Genomic DNA, 20,768 nt, shown 5'->3' with positions numbered 1-20,768 from the left:
CAAAGAAACAAGTGTCAAGGTGGTAATGGCAGCGCCCTCCCGAGTCTGTTCGAGCCTGGAAGAAGGAGGCAGATCAGCCAAGAGGGGACCGTTACATGGCATAGAAGCAGGGCAGACAAAGCCCAGAGTCTGGGCCTTTTGGGGAACTGCAAAGAACTCTTCAGGCTATCTGGCAGGTCCCTGTGAAGGAGAGGAGACAGCAAAAACCCAATACTGGCAGCATTAACTGAGCCATACAAGGTGCCAGTCCTGGGCTAAGGGCTTTCCATACACTCCCTTGGTTCGTTTTCATGGCAGCTCTATGATTTAGCACCTTTTCTTTTCATTTTACAGATGAGGGAACTGCAGCAAGACACGTGAAGTTCTTTGCCCAGAACAATGTGGGGTAAGTTTAAACCTGAGCCTGGAGTCATCAGTGAACACTAGCTTGTAAAGAGGCATGTCTATTATACTAACATATGAAATTAAAGAAGAAGAGCAGGAGGGGAGGGAGGGAGGACATGGCAAAGTTTGTCTTGCATGCAATAAGGAAGCCATGGAAAGATTTTAAGCAAGAGGCTGCCATAATTAAATTTTAGTTTTAGAGCAATAGGAGCTCCGAGGCCATGTAGAGGGGTGGGCTGGATGGAGACTCTGCATTCCCGTGAGAAGCTGATGCTCTTTATCTGCCCAGAAATAGACACGTAAATGGGAGAACTTCCTGTTACTATGGTATTTGATGGATGTAGCAGTGTCAGGAGGCCACAGAGCTGGTCTGACCGAAACGAAATTGTGGTGATGCCGGGTGGGTTCTTCCCTCCCTTCCTCAGGATCTGCTGTTCTCTGACATCAGACCACTCCCGCCATGACGCTTCTGGGCATGAGAACAGCTTGTATCAATGGCATGATTGATGTAGCAGAACAAATGAATAAGACTTCCACCTTGGAGGTCCACCTCAGGGATGAAAGTGATACCTGGTTTCACCTTCAGGCATCCTTGAAGTCCTCCATAATGATATTTTCCATTTTCTGAGGCTGCCTAATGTGTGGAGTGCATCACACCTTCCCTTCAAGATTATAGAGAAGAAATAGCTCTAATGAAACAGTGATTTTGATTCTTTAAAACACTTTTTTTTTTCCAAACACAAAAGCACTTAGAATGTGACAATTCAAAGCTCACAAGATGTTTTAAATCTGAGTCTAAAAGTGAGGCAACTTTATATTAAATAGCTCTTCTCCAGAATATGATCTTAGAGGTATTAGTGGTCCCTAGGTCCCTGGTGGTCCTCAGATGCCCTCTTTTAGTTTATGAAACGTGTGGCATAGCATCTGTCATTTCATAGTTCATGTGTCTGGAAAAAGTATGGGTAAAACTCATAGCTGGTATTTTAAGATGAATTGTGAAAGAAGTTTCTACCCTGAGAGAAAAACTATCTACATTCTAGGAATCCATCTCTTGGCTGATGGATCGAAAAATGGTGCCTCGTCCTCTGCGCTGACAGCCCTCCCCGGGCCAAGAGACGTGCCCTGCCGGCAGAACCCGGGCTGGTGCCAACGCGGCCCCCCGGTCGGCTCTACCAGGCGCGCTTGCGCAGCGCACAGGCTCCGCCCTGGGTCCAGTCACCCTCACAATCTCCTGCACCATCCAGGTGGAGCGAGCCTGATGGTCAGATTGGTAGTGGATCAATGCAAATTGTAAACACAGTCACAGGTCTAAGAAATTATACAATGCAGACCTTCAAATACACACCAGACCACTAAATATAATGGGCCATAATTGACTCGTTATGTGATTTTGATGAATCACGGAGGTTCACAGAGTGAACCACAATCACTTTGTGTCTTGATAATTTTGGAAAAAAATACTAGTAGCAATGAGAAATTTATTAAAGCTGGATGATCAGAAAAATAATTTTAAATACTTTTATTGCTATGTTTCTATGAGAAATAGGAGTTATTAAAGTTTTTTGGGGGAGGAGGGAGGGATTGATTAACGAGACCAAACATTTATATAATACTAACTGAAGGGAGAAATATATGTAAATAATAAGTGTTTTTAAAGGAATTTTTTTACTTTCAAGGGCTCTGAATCCAAGGATTGCATTAACCATCTGTTGCTTGTCAAAGAAGCCACTTTAATAAATAAAGAAGAATGTCTTGAAACCAGCACATCAAAGCCTCAATTACAGTTGTACCAGCTTCTAGTTATACTGAAATTAAAATATGTCTAGTAAATTGTTATTTTAATATGCAGAAGAAGTGTTTTCCCTAGGAGGCAAACATTTACAATAACATTATTCATCCTATTTATTTGCTTACTAAAAATAAGTGTGAAACTTGAGCTTTTCAGGGCCAAACCCACAAGCTCCTAATTAGTTTTATCTAAATTAATGAGGTTTTACTGTACTAATTTCTAAAAGTGCAATACTAAATTGTAGGAAAGGCTCTTGCAATTAAATGGAGAAAGGCAAATAAAATATTTGGCAAACAGCTAACTTGAAGGTCTAATTCCATCCTAAGCTCCAATTAAAATATTTTTACACCCATAATATCATCTATATGAAGATATTCCAATTATGAACATAACAAAATTTATTATCAGCTTTTGTTTCCTGTGCAAAACTGGAATCGGAACCACTATGTTCATATATGAGATGCGCTTTGGTTTTGGTTGATTCCAAATTTACATAAAAAACTGACCCTGGACTGGAGTCAGCTCTTGGCTCTTCCTTGCAAGTTGGTATTTCCTTAAAAGTATCCCTTAAAATTTTCCCCCAAAGGACAAAGAATATTCTGGAATGGCAATCAGGATACATAATGACAGGTTTGAAATCAAGCAAATCCCATGTAGCAACATGTCTTACTTCACAAATTTCATAATGCTTTCAAATGACTCAACCTCACCCTAATATGCATGTTTAGATAAAGGAATGAAAATATTTTTATTTAGACAATAGTTCTTATATAAAGTTATAGGCATGAAAGCATTGATAATTATTGGTAATTTGTTATGAAGGGGTTGAAAATGTGTGTAATACTTCAGTAATTCCATTTTCAGATTACATCAGTACCTCCTGAGAGTAGCCTCCCATCCAACCTACTGAAAACTTAGTAGGAACTTGAGAATGTTTTTAAGTGCAAGCCGTTAAGTTTCCTAAGCAAAAACTCTTCAAATGCTTTCTGAATGACCAACTTTGGGTGTGTAAGCAAAACCTAAATAATCTTACTAGGGCATTCCAATAGGAACATCTTCCCCAAACCTCTTTGTGAATGTCATCTTTGCTCCTGTGTACAAGACCATATCTTAGATTCATTTTCAACAAATACAATTTTCTTGGAAATGTTCAAAATAAGATGATTTAGATTTTCTTCTCTTAGCAATTTGCTTAAACCCATTTCATTGTCTTGCATTCTAAGCTTGGGTTTTTGCATAGTTCTGTTTTGGTGACAACATATTATCAACTGGCATCTCTTTAGAAGGAGCACCCCAAGTTCTTAGGTTGAGCAATGTGTCCCATAAAATTACTCCAAAAGCTAAATCTTAATAACCAATTAGAAAGCTTCTTGAAGATAAATATGAATTTGACAGTTATTGAGATTTTCACCTTCACTCCAGTTCAGTCTAGGGTTTATCTAGGATAAGAGAAGATAGCACATTTTTGGAATGCTAAAAAATAGTAAGTTATGAAAAATTAAACTATCACCATGCCCATGACTGAAAAATAATAACAAATAAGAGCAATTTAGGATAATCTGCAGTGTTCGACAGTCTCCTTAAATTCTGCATCATGAGTCAAACATGTCGTCTCAGATTCAGAGCGCAGATGCCCTTCCCTGCTAAAATCAGAGAAAGTATGCAATGGTGTCATGTAAACAGTTAAATCGTTAAGGTAGGAAGGGATGGAGGGGAGGAAAAAAGAAAAAAAAGCAAAAAAAAACAGAAGACAGAAAATATTGTCTAAGGTATACATTTTGGGGAAAAGCCAGTTAAACTCATATACTTCACATGGTCAGAAAATAAAAATGCCCTCACCCATCTCTCTCTCTCTCTCTTTCTCTCTCTCTCTCTCTCTCTCTCTGTCTTCTCTTTCAGCAATAGAAATAAACAGAAACAAACATATGACAAGGATTCTGTAATCTAATACATGCAGGTGTCTGAAAGTACATTATCTGCCTGCCGCCTTGGGATATCATGTGTTCTGTTTCAGTCGTGTAACCGGCATTGAACATTAGTCTTCTACCTACAAGCAGCCACTGACTTTTCCTGCAATTAGGAGGAAGGTGATGTTTTTCTTCAGTAAAAAGCCATTTGCTCACCTTTCAAGAAAGGGGGCAAGAGAGCCTTTGCAGTGCCTTCCTGGGTCCCAGGATTCTGTGCCAGAACTTGCGAATCAAAGGCTCACAGATTGATTTTTACTTTCATCCATCTATCCTTCCATGCATCCTGCTAACAGAAACGTATTGTGTTTTCCCTACGTGACTGGTCCTGCCTTAGGAGCTGGGGATAAAATGTGAACAAAAAGGGCAAAGTCCCCATCTTCGAGATGCTTACATCCCAGGGGCTTAAACAAATATTTACGTAATTATATAAATAAATATGTAATTGAAAACTGCAATGAATGACATGAAGGGAAATTACAGGATGCTATAGAATCCTGTAATGAAAGGATTTGATTCAGAGTTTTCACATGTCCTGAGAAAAACAAAACAAAACATGCATCTTGGCTTTTTAGGGGTGGTGAGAGTATTTTGTCTGTTAAGCACAGCCAATAAAATACTTAAGCAAAATCTCAAATGACGTGATTTGTGCCTACATAAAACTTCTTGGCCCTTTGTTTGCTTTTAAAACTTTCTATGGCTATCAAAAAGATTTCAGAAGTGAATAGCAAACAAATAAAGTTTGTTTATAGTGGTTTAAGTACGTCAATTTAAAATAAGCTAGAGGGTTTTAAGAGGAATGGAAATAAAAGATTCAGAAGTAGTGGATCTTACCGAAACAGAGCAACAGCATCGGATCAGAAGGAATTCAGAGGATTCTAGTCGCCTTCCGACACATCCTAGCTGTGCTGTCTTGGCCAGAGCTGGAAGCTCGCTGCACCACAGCTCCCTTGTCTCTAAAGTAAATGCCATACTCACCTACACGGTCCTTCTGAGGGGCAAGTGAGTTAAGGTGTACGGCAGCGCTTTGTGAGGGCCAGTACAGAAAGTGCAGTACAGGACGAGAGAGAATACCACATTAAAAAATATTAATGCCAGTGTGAATTGCCTCTCTCGGGGGAATTAGCAGTGCCTCTCCCAAAGCACTTTCTTAGCTCTTTCAAAGATGTCATTGTATCTTTATCCTTAAATTCCGTATTAATCATCTCAGGCGAAAGCTCCTGCCGATATTATCAGAGCCAATTACTTAGCATGTCACACGTATTACCCTGAAAAAACCCCAGCAAATACTTTCTGCAATAAATAATTATATGTGCACTCGGGATTAAGTTTGTACTGAGAGAGATAAGTGGCATTGTTCTGAAATACATACTGACCAGCTCCTTTCTTTCTTTTTTTTTTCCCGCACCCTCTTAGATGCATATTCAAGGATGACAGAGTAAACCCCAAATTGAAATAAGTTCAAACTGAGAAAATAATGCCGTTTTATTCAGAGGAATTAGTAGTAATTCTTACTCCAGTTCATCTCCTCAGCAGACACCCATATTTTCACTGCAGAGGGCTTATGTTACTGATTCCAGAAGGGTGTTGCTCAAGATGCAGGGGCCCCGGGGCCACCTACCTTGCTGGAAAAATGGGTCGCTCTGAGAAACCACGGCCTGGCGGGGACGTTTATAACCAGTGCTGTCGGAAGGAATCCCTCCACGTTTACCTCCCGGGGTTTCACTGCAGGCTCCAAGGGTGTCGGATAGATTTTATACATTCTAATCATTTGCAAACAGTTCTAGAAGGCTCTCTTCTGAAATCAGTTCGGCAACTAAACTAAAGAATGGAAACTAAATAACTGTTTCCATTGTTGACATGTTGCCATCTTGGTTAAGGGGCAGTAATTAAATATAAATCAAGAATTAGAACACAAGATGAAATGTTTTAAATACAATCAAGGAATGAGTTATTTGTGACCAAGTTTGAACAAGAGCTTAAACTGAATTCCCTTGACTCAATTTGCTCTAATTTTTTGCATAAAAAAGAAAGACAAAGTAGAAAATGCCTCAGCTTTATTAATGCAAACATATTTTTATTAAAGAATGGATGCATTTATGCTAAAGAATAGTTTACATGTGTCGGAAAGCAGCAAGCATATCTCCAAGAGGCGGGTTCTCCTCAATATGACTCCATGCTAATTCTACATGCCTTAAACCCAGACCCACACACAGGGGCACATGGACACAAAACAGACGTGTACAGGGACACACACATACACAGACCAAAACGCCAACACCATTGCTCTCCAGCTGCGATCAGCTCTCATTTAAGGCTTCTGTAAGGTGCCCCAGTGCCCCTAACAATACCGGGATTAACAGAACTTTCCTAAAGGAGCAGCATTACCTGGGAAACTAGCCATTTGCTCTGGGCCTTAAATGTATGTATTTTAACAAATACTTTCAATTTCATTCAATATTGACCCTAGGCATTTATGACATCAAAAGACCCATGAGACTGAACAATCTCAGGCTTAGTGAGAACTTCTCATTAGAAACAGTGACCGCCCTGGCGATCCCGACCCTGAGGTGTTACCAATCTGAAGAGAGCAGGGTCAGGTTTCCCCTTAGATCAAGACGGACAGAGGTTCTCTAGACAGGCCGAGTTTATAGACCTCATTGGAGCGCAATGTTGAGTGACGGCAGCAGGCTTCCTTGGTGACACCAAATCAGACTGGAAGCCTGCCAGGCAGGATGCCTCGAACAGGCCCTTCAACTAAACAAGTCACCAGACATCCTGGTTGAGAAAAGGACAGCTTCCATGGAGTTGGTTCACTTTTTGTTCACTCATTCCCTTTCTCCAAGGTCTCTGCGGTGGTAGTGGTGGTGGTGGTTTTAAACGCCTGACTGCCTTGAAGGCTGATTTCATCCGCTCGGTTATTTTCTTCGCATGTGATGTCCTGCAGCGTAGGCTGAGCATCGCCCCGGTGGGGCCGCTGGCATGGGTGGGAAGGGGGAAGGCGGTGGACAGGGCAGGAGGAGGGAAGGGTTATTAGTCGTTGCAAGGATTCTAAGAAAATAGATGAAGTGAATACAATAAGAGGGTACTACTTGATATATTTATGTAAATAAAAGCATTATCTTTAACTGTGAAGTAACTGCCGACTATCAGGCTGTTAGCTGTAAAGCTCAGGGAAGGCTGTGCTGATTGGCTTACTGAGAGGAGACTGAAACGGGCCACGGGGGAGGCGTCTCAGGATTGAATCCACCCGACCCTTTCCTTTTGGCCCTGCGACTTCCACACCAGCATCAGCACTCACCCCTCGCCCCCACCGAGAACTAGGGATCTGACAAGCGCATCTAACGTTCTTGCTGGGTTTCATAAGGCAAACTGGAATGGTCCATCAAATAACAGCCTCAGTGTATTTGCCTGAGAATGGTGAAAATCAGCATGGAGCTCTTCTACCGGGAGGCACTGGGGAATGAGAAGAAAAAAGGGAGAGAGAGAGAGAGAGAAAGAGAGAGAAAGAGTCTAGCACTCCCAACATCCATACTCCCACCCTCCTCATAGTCACAGCAGTAGCAGATTTCAACATAACGTAATTACTTTAATAATACATTTCTTTAGATTTAGAATTGCTCTTCTGAATTTAAAAAGCTTGGTCGGCCAATAGTTTGGCAGTCTCTCATCTGAAATGTGAATCGTTGCTTATTCATCTATGGTCTGGAATTCCTGGACCAATACTGCCTTTGCTGAAGCTCCCTAAGTTCCTTCAGCCGTCGTCGGATTCCAATTCCTGGGAAACCTCCTCGGATGAGCTGTTCCTGTGGATCCGGCCATCACTCTTCATACTGTGGAAAGTCTTCTTGAAAGCCTCCATCATGGCATGGGCCAGCTTCTTGGCCTCCAGCTTGCTCTCGCACTCAACAGCGTGGCAGTCCATCTGGTAGGACAGGTCGTCGTTGATCTCCCTGTAGACCCAGGCAAAGATGTTGGGGCTCACGTTGTGGTCGGCGGTGCAGTAGGCAATGCGGGCCACCTGGAAGGTATCCATGTGGACCGTGGCCTCCCCTTTGTGGTCGAGGTGATGGAGACACACTTGAAATGGTCGGATTTCCAAAAGAGCATTGGCCGGAAAGATGTCTTCTCGGGCTAGTGTGTGCTTCTTCCAGAGCTCAATGACGGGTTTTTCTGTGCAGCCTGGAAAAAACTGCATGCCTGTGGTGGGGACTTTACCGAGATAGGTAACCTGCAGAGGAGAGAGAGGGAGAAACAGGGAGAGGTTCATTCTTGTTTGTTTCAGAGTTCTCTGTCACAGTGTCACAGTGGGAAGGTAGAAAAGCAGCTTTCTTGCTCCCTAAATGAATAACTGTCATCAGAACTTTTACCTTTCTCCCTAACAAAAGATCTGCTTGGCAAAGATATTGAAATTCTTTAAATAGAGTTGGATGTTAGAAACCTGTTTTCTAGAGAACTACTCTCCCTCTCTCTACTCTTCTTCTAAGCTTAAAGTGAAAATTAAGATCTTTTACATAATTTGGCATTTCTTTAAAATCATAGAGCCACTTGGAGTTTACTTTCAACTAAACACAAGCAGAGTCTAATGATAGGAAAGAGTCAAAAGGATAGTACATCTGAAAAACAAAATCCTCATTAAACATCTCCTAGTATGGTTCTCTTTCCAAATCTGTCAATGTTCAAGCCCACTTAAGATACTTGCTTCTAGAAAATGCCAAGGACACACACACACACACACACACACACACACACAAATGTTCTGTTTAAATTATGGCCTAAAACATTATTGTTTTCTCTCCAAGATAATTTTTGAAAATATAGCAATACAGTTGTGTTTCAACCTAAATAGTTTTGAACTGATGGGCACCATCTGGTTATAGTGATAATAAACGAAAGATCTACAGATGGCTGGAGACTTAGAATGCATACTTATCAAATAGCTAGATGGGCAGTACAAAAACAAAGAAAAATAATTCCAAGTGGTTCATATAGTGCCTTCCTAAAAACCTGTTTATGAATACCAAGAATGGATTTTCATTCTTTCATTTCTTATTCATCAATATAGATAGAACTGTTACCATTATGGAAATACATAACACTGAAGAAATCACTTAGGAAATAATACAAAATAGTATATAGTTTGGTGCAAAATTAGTGGCACAGATATAAATACTATGGAATTGGGGAGAAAAAGGCCAGGAAAAAAAAGGTACATGGAAATGGTGAGAGCTAAGAGAGAACATTTGGCCACAGTGATTCCAAATCAATGTTGACATTTAGTGGGACTATAAAGGCCATATACAAAAATTTCAGAACACAGAAGCACTGTTACAACTTCTCATTCTTTATCTCTTAAGCAAGAGTTTATTGGACACTCCCTTTAAAAACATAGCTCCTTAGTAAAGAGGCATAAGTGCTGCACATTCTAGAGGTATTTATTCAGAACCTATTATTCATAATGGCAACCTGCCAGGCAGGCTTGGAGGAGGGGGGCAGCGAAGATGGGGTGTCCCCAAAACCAATAGGAAACAATTGGATATTTGTTCAGAGGCAGGCAAAGTCAAGATTTAAATCCTAGCTCCACCGTACACCAGGTGGATGGTTCTGGGCACACTGCTAGCCCTCGGCACATGCATAGACGTAATTATGATGTAAGGACGACCTTGAAAAGGGCAGCAAGGGGAACTACAAACACCCGGAACAGTCAGTGGAGGGAGCCGTGGTGCCCTGGTGGCAGGAGGCCTCCGAGAGGAGGGTCATGGGATTTCAAGGTATCCAGGACCTCAGCCAGGTCAGAGCCCAGCAAGTCAACCTGGTGAGAGAAGAAGGAGCAGGAAGATAAAAGCTGTAGGGAAAGCCCCAAGTTGGACAACAAGCGGCTTTGAAGTGACCACATATTAGGTTGTGGCATAGGACAGCCTTAGAGAAGAGACAGAAGGTCCGGGACCAGTAGACAGAAGCAGGCGGACCTTGGGGGATGACCCTGTGCCAGTCTGGGGAGTAGGGACTCCTCCGCTCTGAATGGAAGGCCACTAAAAACCTACCACCCAAGGAGCGCCTGGATTTGATCGAGGTTGTAAACTTGGAAGCCTGATGATGCCCCGAAGGAAAACGGATGGGGAGGGCTGACTAATGGCAGGGCGCTCAGGCAAGGGGCTGCCACAGCAGCACAGCCGGGAGCGTCAGTAGTGAGAGAGGACAGAGGAGGCGGACAGGGACGCTACTACAGAGAGAACGCTGACAATATGCTGGACACTGCGAGTGTCCGTGCTCCCCAAAGGGGCCACTGGTTGAAGGGCTCCTTGTCACTCTGGATTGGAGTCACATAATAAAGACTGCTTTGTGAGCAAATGCACAATACAGGGCTCTTGAATACCATTTACTGAAAATGTACTTTCTATATATGATACTTCATAATATCCTTATTATTTTTAACAGCTTTGTTGTTTTTTTTATTGAGGTGAAATTCACATCCCATAAAAGTTACCATTTTAAAGTATATGATTCAGTGGCATGTAGTAGTCAAAATACTGTACAACCATCAGCTCTAACTAGTTCCAAGATATTTTCATCACCCCCAAAGGTGATATAATACCCATTAGGCTTCTCTCCCAAAGCCCTGGCAACCACCAGTCTGCTTTCTGTCTCTATGGGATTTACTATTCTTCATATATCTTTTAAGTGGGATCATATAATACGTGACCTTTCATGTCTGGCTTCTTTCACTTAAGCATAATGTTTTCAAGGTTCATCCAAAATGTACCATGTATCAGTACCTCATTCCCTTCTATGACATCTTTACTTTTGGAAGTTTAAAAGCAAATGGGAAAAACAAGTGTCAGTGCTTGAAGTGAAAACATCTTTTTTAGTATCCACTGAAACTAGACATAACTTTATATTTGATACAACAATCCTTCATAGGGATAGAATCTCCTTTGATTTGCTCTAAGCTTGTACATACCTCCCCCTATCACAAAGGCAATTCAAAAAATAATTACACAGTGACTTCTATTGAGATACACTGTATTTTGCTGTGTACAATGTGCACGTTTTTGCCCAAATATTTGAGGGAAAAATAAGAATGCACATTATACATGGGCAGTACCTGAAGTACCTTGTATCTCTTCTTATGTTTTCTAATTGTTTATTACGTAAAATTCCTTGTACCATAGTATGTTCAAAAAGAAATGCTAAAATTCCTTTATAATACAAAAAAACAAGTATCTAAATATGAATAAATAACTGAATTAAAAAATTAAAATGAAAGGATTTTTTTCTGAAAATTTGGACCAAAAATGTGGGTGTGCATTATACACAGCAAAACAGACTAATTAAAGGATGAGTTTAAAATCTTCATTAGAAGTTGTAAATGACTCACTCCAATGGAAAGCAATTACATAGTAGTAAAATTTTGACAATGAAGATAAAATGTATTTCTCGCTTACAAATATTTAATACTTAAAAACTAAAGATTTTAAGGGACATAAAATTTTATTTTGGACGTGTGCTTCAGGGAAGAATGGAGCAGAGATTAGTAGCTCAAAAAGTTTAATAGGACAATAATGAAAGCTACAAATAATATATAGACATTTATAAAAAGCAATTTTAAAACACTGAGGCACAACATAGATGCAATCTCTTGAAATTAAATTTATCACGAAAGTGTCTTTCTTTAGTGGTCCCATTTCACAAGGCCACCTGCCTAGCACACTATACATCAACCAGAAGGTCCCCATTTTTACCTACATCCTCAGTCAAATCAAGCCACACAGACACTGAATAGTAGTAATGAATATTTGTATCACACTTCAGGTGAAAAGCACTCAGTATTGGCTGACAACACTGTGGTTCCGGATGCAATATTATCATCTCTAAGCCACTTTAAAAGACAAGAATCTCAGATTAGGTGGTAGCACTGCGAGACATCATTTATACAGACAGGTGTTGGGATTTCAGAAATATTTTGATTATTTGTGAAGAAAATTGCACAGAAAAGACGGCCTCAAAAGACATGTGTTGAATTCCTGGACCATTTTGCCAGCAGATGAGAGCCATTTACAACTGATTTCACTTTGAGGCATTTATTCATTATTCCCATCTTTGGACTATCAGAGAAATTTTGGATTTATATGAGCATCCAAATACAGTAGGTCCATCCATAAAATGAACAACATTCTTTTGTTTGATGCTTTTGCCAATGACATCCTTCTCCATGACAGTATAGGCCTGGGCATTTCTCTAAACTTGTACTCTGTTTTGTAACTGCAGAAAGGAAGATTCAGAAACCTTCTAAAAGTGTCAGGTAAAATGTGGCACAAATAATTAAATAATGCACATATATAATATTGTTACATGTATTTAACATAATACATAATCTGGTTATAATACATAAAATCTATTTTCTAAAACTCAAAAAGATGTAAAGATGTATAATATATTTAAAATAAAACCAAAGAAAATAAAACTTCATCTCAAGAACTCCAGACTTTTGGCCTTCCTCCAAAAGCAAAAAGAGAAGCATAATCGTGTTCTGCTGCACTAACCCTGAACATTCATTCCATCAGCTTCACCTTGTGCAGCACTACCAACAGCACAGATGGAGGAAGGCTCTGAGTGGATCACGTGACGACTGTTCTCCACTGCAAGACTGACAAGGGCCAACGATTACACTAAACGTTACCCAGACCGGCAATTGAAGTCTGCTCTCAACTGGGATCAGCAACGGAGGCCACAGAGGCTGTGAGGGACAGACACACCCTTCCTATGAGCATAGGATAAGCACAAATGTTCTTGCAGTTCCAGGAAATGGCCAATTCTCTAGTGAAGGCGGCACCTCCTGCTTCAAAAGAGGGGCGTCTCCTCACCTCAGGCCTTGGCAAAGCTCCTGGCTGAGTCTTCTCTTGATCCAAAGGACCTAACGCTGCCCAAACCAGTGATGCACTGCTTCCTGCAGGATCTGGTCACCACAAAGCAGGAGTCAGAGGGTCTAACTTATGCCATGGGGTGAACCTTGGGAAGTCTTGTTCTGTTGTCTTTGTGGGGTTGATAACATTGTCTGAAATCCCATAAGATTACAGAAATACAAAGACATAGTGCCAACAAGTTGGCACTTCTTAAAGAAATACAGGAAAAGAATGATCTAAATACAGTTTTCCTAGAAATGGAATAAAAAGAATTACCTAAACAGAGTTTCCATTAAACTGGAATGCACAGTGATAAAATGATGTACCAACATAGCCTCTCCTTAGAATAACCTCTTTAAATCAGCCCTGCTATCATCCATAATGGCCCACGTTCTAGAATCCTGACTTTGCCTGTGCGCTTTCCCCTGCTTAGTCAATTATTTACTACCTGCCTGCATATTTCCTAAATCTCCCATTAAATTCTCCAGAGTTTGGAATTAGGCCATATAGCTGATTCTGTTACTGAAGAAAAAAGTGAGTATGAATATATATAGTTTATATATATTATATATATATATATATATATATATAGTTTAGGAAAAATATAGCTTATGGCTCTGCTTTTCAAGGGAAATAGAGCAAAAACTTTTTAAGTTAGTTGTCTCAAAATAACAACAATTTGTTTATGCTGTGCATGCAGCCATGCCCTCTGAGGATGAGGAACCACAGTGCACATGTGTCTCAATAAACAGAATCGCCAAGATGCCAGTGTTATCCCTGTATCCTCCTAAGCCAACACCGTTGCAGGGATTTTCTCTGAATCTATAGAGAGATCATTTCTTGCCTCCATATCCCTCCTGTGGAAGACCTTCTTGCATACCCTCCTATGGGCACTTCCTCCTTGTGAGCACAAACCCAGGACTCAATGTGCAAGGCCGGGCACACACTGATGTCACGTGTGGTTAATGAAAATCTTGCTCTCCTGCCCACCTATGAAAGAGGTGAATGTTTTCTAGATGAAAGAGTCCCTTCTGAGCCTCATCCTTAAGAGCTGCCATCTGTCAGAGCCACAAAGTAGACAAGAAACACCGAGTCAAAAAATTGGTCACTGAGTGTCCACAAGGGTAGACAGATTTGTTTTTTTAGCTGTCACCTCCCAGGGTGCTGGAACAAAGACACCTGGAAGAGGACAAGAAGACTCTTCAGCGGCAAGAATCAGGTGGAAATATGCAGTAAACACTGGCATCTTTTCTTTCGTCGCAAAAACAGGCATCAGGCAAGAAACACATTAAAAATGAATCATTCTGAAGAGAAATAAACAGAGCAAAAAAGAAAGTTTTTCCCTATGTTGTCATTCAATGGCATAAAACGATGCCCCAGATACAGATGTTTGCAGTATGGGTGAATGGGCTCAGCCCAACCCCAACTGAAAAAGTTTTGAGCATATTCACAGCATGTGAAAATACAAGGGGGCCATGGAACCAACGGGCCCGCCAGAGTGTCTGTGGCATTCATGGCATCAGCTCAGGAGAGACCAGTGTCCTCAGAACCCCCCTTCTCACCCATGAGTTTTCCGACGCCCTGGCCAGCTCTCCATTCCTGAGTCACCACTCCCTGCTCATGTGTGGCAAAGCAAGCCCTGGTTGCCCAACATATGTCCTTCTGGCTGTGCGGGCACCATTCCGTTCCTTCCTCTTGGTGGCAGTCCATATTTCATTCTAACCTGAAAAACCCTTGTGTAGGACCCTGACTCACCTCACCCTAAAAAGGACAGTCGGATGCAGTGGATAATGACAAAGGCCCCCAAACAAGAATGTGAGATGGGTGATCACAGAAGACCCCAAGCACTTGGTGGCCCGGGCATCTTCCACTTTCCAGGCTGGATAGACCCAGCTTCATCACTCGCTCGCCCGGCTTTAGGTCAGCTTACTGTGGGGTTTCTCTGGACATGTCAACAACATGTCAAGAACAAAGACTCTCCAGAGGTCTTCCATGGGACATGAAAGGTCTCGGTGTTCTTTCCCTGTCCCAGTAGGAGACTTCCTTTCCCCAGCAGACATAAAATCACATGATATAAACACAGGATGATTACAACTTCACTGAGAATCTTAATAGCCTTTGGGTTATAAGACAAAAGATGAGAAAAAGGAGCGCTACTCTTAACCTGCGGCCAAATACGAGAGTCAAGCTCTTGGTTTCCACATCAATTCCCACCTCCACATCTCAGAGAAAAGGGAAGAAACAAAACCCTGAGATTTACAATCGCAGCTTGAATCACCTCCTCCCTTGCCAGCCACAGAGGAGCACAAATTCGCTAGGCACTTTGAAGAGTGAAAAGGGATCCATCTGCCAATTACATATCCACAATGCAAACACAAATGCAGTGTTAACCATGACCTTGAACCTGTATTACACATTTTAAGCTATGAAGAAGGTATTGAAGGATAAATGATATAGTGAAATCAATGAAGTTATTGTGAGAAATATAAAAGTGATAAGCTTTGGGCTTGACAATTAAATTTCTTTAGCTGTACATTGATTTCACAAGTCTGTGTTGAGCACCTACTAGGAACCAGGTATATCAGTGAAAAAAATGGAGAAAATGCTGTTGTCTTGGGACTTACATTCCCAACACACTGACACCGCTTAGCACTAAGTTTACAGAACTGAACATTCTGTAGGCAAGGCTGGCCCTCAGAGAAAGAGCACCCACGTGCCACCGTGAATACGTCAATGAATTTAAAAACTTTTCTTGGGTTCAATGAGGTCTTTCCTGTTACATGACACATTAAAACAAAATACTCCCCATTTGAAGTTCATTTGTTGGATCAAGCTGTGTCCCATGAAGGGTGGTTAGTCTGGACTCTCACTGTGCTTTGGCTTCCTGAGGTGCTGCTGAAGTGAAAAACGAGGCAGGGGAGGCCTTGGGAAGAATGCCAGGGGGGAGGGGATGGCGTGCGGGACCAAGGAGGACATGAAGGTGGGAGGCAAAGGCAGACTTTGACTCCCACACAAAACAGACTGGCAGCTAGAATGCCATCGGTGACTTTCCATTTGTCCTGGTGACTGGACAGTTGGGGTACTGGGCCATACTTGATACCTGCAATTTTATTCTTAGGATGTTCCAGGCAAACCAACTTGTCTTCACTGTTGTCTTGTAGCAAAATTATAAGTTGTTTTAGGCTGCTCACCATCTGTTCTGTTTTTCTTTGGACTCTTCTTTCTTTACTTAAGATACTTAACTAGCAAATTTCTCCAAATTTTAAACACAAAATACTGACAGTTATGTTGCAATTAATTACTGATGATTATTATATCCAAGGAGATGAGGACACTTGCCCCAAATCACCTTGCTCAAAGAGCAAGACACAGAACACAGGCCCCCCAGCCCAAGGCCAAGGCCCTTTCCACCACTCCAACTTCTTTCACTGAAAGGTCCACAGGTTCCTTATTTTTTCATTTTATACTATCTACTTTCTCTCTGGACATTTCTTCAAATGTCCACCTGAGACAGAGTCCTCGTCAGGGACATGAAAAGGTGACAGACTCTACCGGGTCTTGTTAAACACTCTGAAAAGGATTTGGAGTCAAGAATTAAAAGTGTCCTTAACCTGAGATGTGTTTGCTTTGCCCAGAGATTTAAATTATGATGCTAGCATCAATAATAGTAAGAACGAGATAAGAATGCATACTGAATATTCCGATATCACATTCCTAAAGAACTCTGAAACGGTGCTTTGCAAAGCAAACAGTCCTCACTTCAAAGAATAATTCCAAAGAGCAAATATCAAACATGTGCTAAGTTGGCCCCAACCCTGCTGTTGCGCATCGTGTACCAACAGGCCAGACAGCATGTGATGTAGGATTGCTCTGGGCGCCTAACACCATGCTGGGCAGGCCTTTGCACATTCCTCGAGGCAGCTGAGAGCCTGGAAGGCCAGCCAGAGAGGCCTGGGCTCAGCTCAGAGAAGACCTGGGCATCCTTTGTGGTTGCTACAGCTTTGGGGTCCTCCTCAACCGCTCAGGCTTCTGTGGTCATACACAAGAAGCCCAGACGATTCTGAAACAAGGCGGGGTATTTTTTTCTCCCAAGTGAGCTGTGGGTACCATTCTGGGGCCTATTTTTTGGCAGATCTACCTAAACCTCACCAGTGTAAGAGTAGACCCAGCTGTCCTGTGGCTGGACTGGGATGAAGACCAATTGTTACTGTTCCCCATAAGGCTGCCCTTCAAAGTCTTCTGCCTCGCATCTGCGTGGCCTGGCTTGGTTGGCTGGCCAAGAGGCAGCAAGTGACCCTGACTGTCTGGAGTAAGCCTGCCTTGAACTTGAACAGCATACTTTTGTTAACCCCAAGGTTAATAAAGGTGATGACCCAGAAAGGCTTACAGTCTTCTTTTTAATGTTTTTCTTTCCTTTTTTTAAATAGTAGCAACAATGTTGGCAGTAGAATGCAGGTTTTTCTAAAGTACATATTTTGTGGAGCACATTTACACATATGCCTTTGTTTAGTGATTTTTTTAAAAAAAATTTCCAGTAACTTTCCTACGGTCACAGATATTGAGAGTACTTTTTTATTGTTTAGCAGTTCTTTCCAAGTATCTGTATGGGTTACCTTGCTTGAATCTATGAAAATATTAATAGAAATATAACTGGGGAATGTATTTTCTTTTTATTATGTAAATGGATACCATGGTGGGCAGTGGGGAACAAGTTTACTGAGACCCAGAATCGAGGAATCATTAAGTTCTATTTCTGTACCCTAGCAGAGATGAGCATTGCTTCCGCTGTTAAATACAGCATGTGTTTCACAATTAGGCATTTAAGTAACAGATTTATTTCTGTTATTCATAGTATAACTCAGTTCCAATGATGCAGAGTGATTTGAAATATTGTGTCCCATCTTGTGCTCATCAAAGCAGTCCCAATGTGTAATTTCTCCTCCTGTCAATTGGCTCTTAGATATGTGAAGAAAGACGTTGATTTATCTGAAAGGCACCCCAGTCTGCCCTCGAGGACAAAGTCACTTAATAAAAATGACACCACAATGAAACATCCATTCCCTCATCTGGCTGCTTCCGATGAGCTGACCCAATGACGGTCAAACCTGGCACCATCCCACCCAGTGGCACAAGAACGATTTATTTCACTACAAGTCTGATATCTCCCCTCCTTCTTTCTAATCAGCTGTATGCACTGTAAAGGGACAGAAATTCCGTAGAGCTCCCTCTAGTCCACAAATGTTCACAATGAGAGTATTCTCTAAAGGATGGGTTGATATCAAGCACACTGACAAACAGATTCAAGGGGCAAAGAACATGGCAGGTGAGGAATGTTACCAATTTTTGCCTCTGTAGCACTTTATCAATTAATTTTCCTTAGTGTACAACTTATTAGGAGTGGACCCGTGAAGGTACTGAACATTTAGAGAGAATAATGTTGAGACAACGTTTGGTTAGAGGTGATAAAATAAACACACCCATCTATTGGCTACTAGTCTATAGCTCTTAATAGAAGGCCAACAGGGGTCTGAAACAAGAGTAGTCACATGGAGGCCAACTAAACATGGAATTACCACATATTCCAAAGAAATGAAGACTTATGTTCAAACAAAAACCTTTACATGAATGTTCACAGCAGCTTCCTTTGTTACAGCCAAGAATTGGAATCAGCGGCTCAGATGCCTTCCAGCAGCTGAACAGTTAAGAAACTGTGATACATCAATTCCATGGAATATTATTCAGCAATAAAAAGAAATGAACTCCTGACACAAGGAACAACTTGGATGAATCTCCAGGGACTACTGCTGAGTAAAAAATAAAGAAACAATAATAACAAAGAAAGACAATCCTAAAGTGTCACATACCATTTGATTCAATTTATACATCATTTTTGAAATGACAAAATTTTGGACATTGAGAAGAGATTAGTGGTTGCGAGGGGTTAGGGATGGGAGAGAGGTAGGTATGGTTATAAAAGGTCAACAGGTAGAGCCATTGTTGTAAGGAACATTTGTAGTATCTCAGTGTCACCTGTAGGGGTGGAAACATGAATCCACAAGTGTGAAAATTGTACAGAACTAGATTACACACATGATTAAACAAGTGCAAGTAAAATTGGATAATTTTAATAAGATGGTAGATTGTATAAATGTGCTTTTATATTACAGTTTTGCAAAGTGCTCTCATTGGAGAAAGTTGGTTCAAGTGTGTATGGTATCTTTCTGCATTATTTCTTAGCCACTACAAGTGAATGAATTTATCTCAATAAAAATTTCAATTTAAAAAAATCTCATCCATCTCATTCAGAGTTATTTTCTAACAAAACTACCTTTATTTATAACTATCAAATTTTAAATATACTTATGTTGTTCTGATTGATGGGTGTTCATACTAATTATGACGATTACTCAAACATTTAAAGAACTATGGTCAAAAAGAAAATAATTTTTGAAAACTTCAATTATTTATACTGTTTTCTTATACAGGAAATATGATAAGGTGGGAAATAGATGATTAAGCAACAGTTCTGAAATCTGTGAGTGCAGAACGGGGAGGTGACCCAGAAAATAATGAAATGACCTAGTCTAATCTCCTAGTCAACTTGTTAATGGCAGACTGTTTGCTCTTTGCAGGCAACCACGTCCTTATTTACAGAATGCCTTTTGCACAATGTATCTGCTTGCCTAAAACTGCTGATGGTCAACAAACCTGAACTCTGGGACTTATGGAACTTGGCTGCCAGGCAAATGTTTTATAGGTTATATAACTAAGTATGAAGATTTTAACCACTGAAAGGGCTCTCTTCTACATAATAATTAAGTATGTGCGGTATTAGGTATCTTCTGTATTAATGTGGGCTGGACAATTTATGAAGTTGAAGTTAAGTACTGAAAGAGCAACATTGATGTTTGGCTTGTGCCTCCTGATTATTTGTTTTCCTGAAATTATTGGTAAAGTTTGGTACCTTATATTGCTGGCTGGATTGCAAATTGATACAAATTTTTTTTGCAAGGGACTTGTCGATATATAATAAAACTAGGCATGCCTTTGGACACAGCAATGCCCTGTTTAGGAATTTACCCTGCAACTACCCTCCATTAATATAAAAATATATAATCACAAGTTTATCCATTATGGTATTATTTGTTATTATAAAATACACAAAAGCAATCTAAATGCTCATACAAAAGTGAACAGTTGAATAAATTGTAGTACATCCATCTAATGTACTATTACAAATGTGTAAAAAAGAATGATAAAAAGCTTATGTACTTATACGGAGTGAAGTATAGTACGAGGTCTGTCAGGAAAATATCCAGCTGTTGTTAATATAACAAGAATGATTTACACTATATCAATGTAACCTGGCAGCCAAGGCAAGTGGAATGGAATGCACATGTGTAAACAATGACGACTTCACTATACTAGTCAGTGAGGGTAGGAGACGCCATTGAGAGAGCACGTGTACTGTGTGGCCATCACATTCAAAATAACTGAGCATGTTGAACAAAAAATCTTCATTAAGTTTCGCATTAAGCTTGAACATTCCTCTGCAGAAAGTATTCAGACGATTCAGAAGGCTTTCAGGGGTGATCCAATGAGTGCAGCACAAATCAAAGTGTGGAACAAAGGCTTCAAAGATGGTTGAGAATCTGCTGAAAGTGATCCCATATTGGAAGGCCTGCAACAAGCAGAGCACTTGACCATGTTGAACATGTACTGGCTGCA

General features: G+C 40.8%; 1 protein-coding gene across 2 annotated transcripts in view; it reads right to left on the bottom strand.

Annotated features, from left to right (window-relative positions):
* Positions 1 to 6,227: 6,227 nt before the first annotated feature.
* The window catches only part of PID1 (phosphotyrosine interaction domain containing 1), a 199,860-nt gene continuing 185,319 nt past the window's right edge, over positions 6,228 to 20,768 (bottom strand). For both annotated transcript variants that reach the window (XM_054585577.1, XM_054585578.1), the window contains exon 3: positions 6,228 to 8,368. In XM_054585577.1, the coding sequence (XP_054441552.1) occupies positions 7,892 to 8,368 (477 nt within the window). In that variant the 3' untranslated portion in view covers positions 6,228 to 7,891. The remainder of the gene's footprint in view (positions 8,369 to 20,768) is intronic.

This window comes from Pteronotus mesoamericanus, unplaced genomic scaffold (genome assembly GCF_021234165.1).
Source record: "Pteronotus mesoamericanus isolate MK-2021 breed Mesoamerican mustached bat unplaced genomic scaffold, CSHL_Meso_final contig_90, whole genome shotgun sequence".
Classification (NCBI taxonomy): Eukaryota; Metazoa; Chordata; class Mammalia; order Chiroptera; family Mormoopidae; genus Pteronotus; species Pteronotus mesoamericanus.
This window is presented reverse-complemented; position numbering and strand designations above follow the sequence as displayed.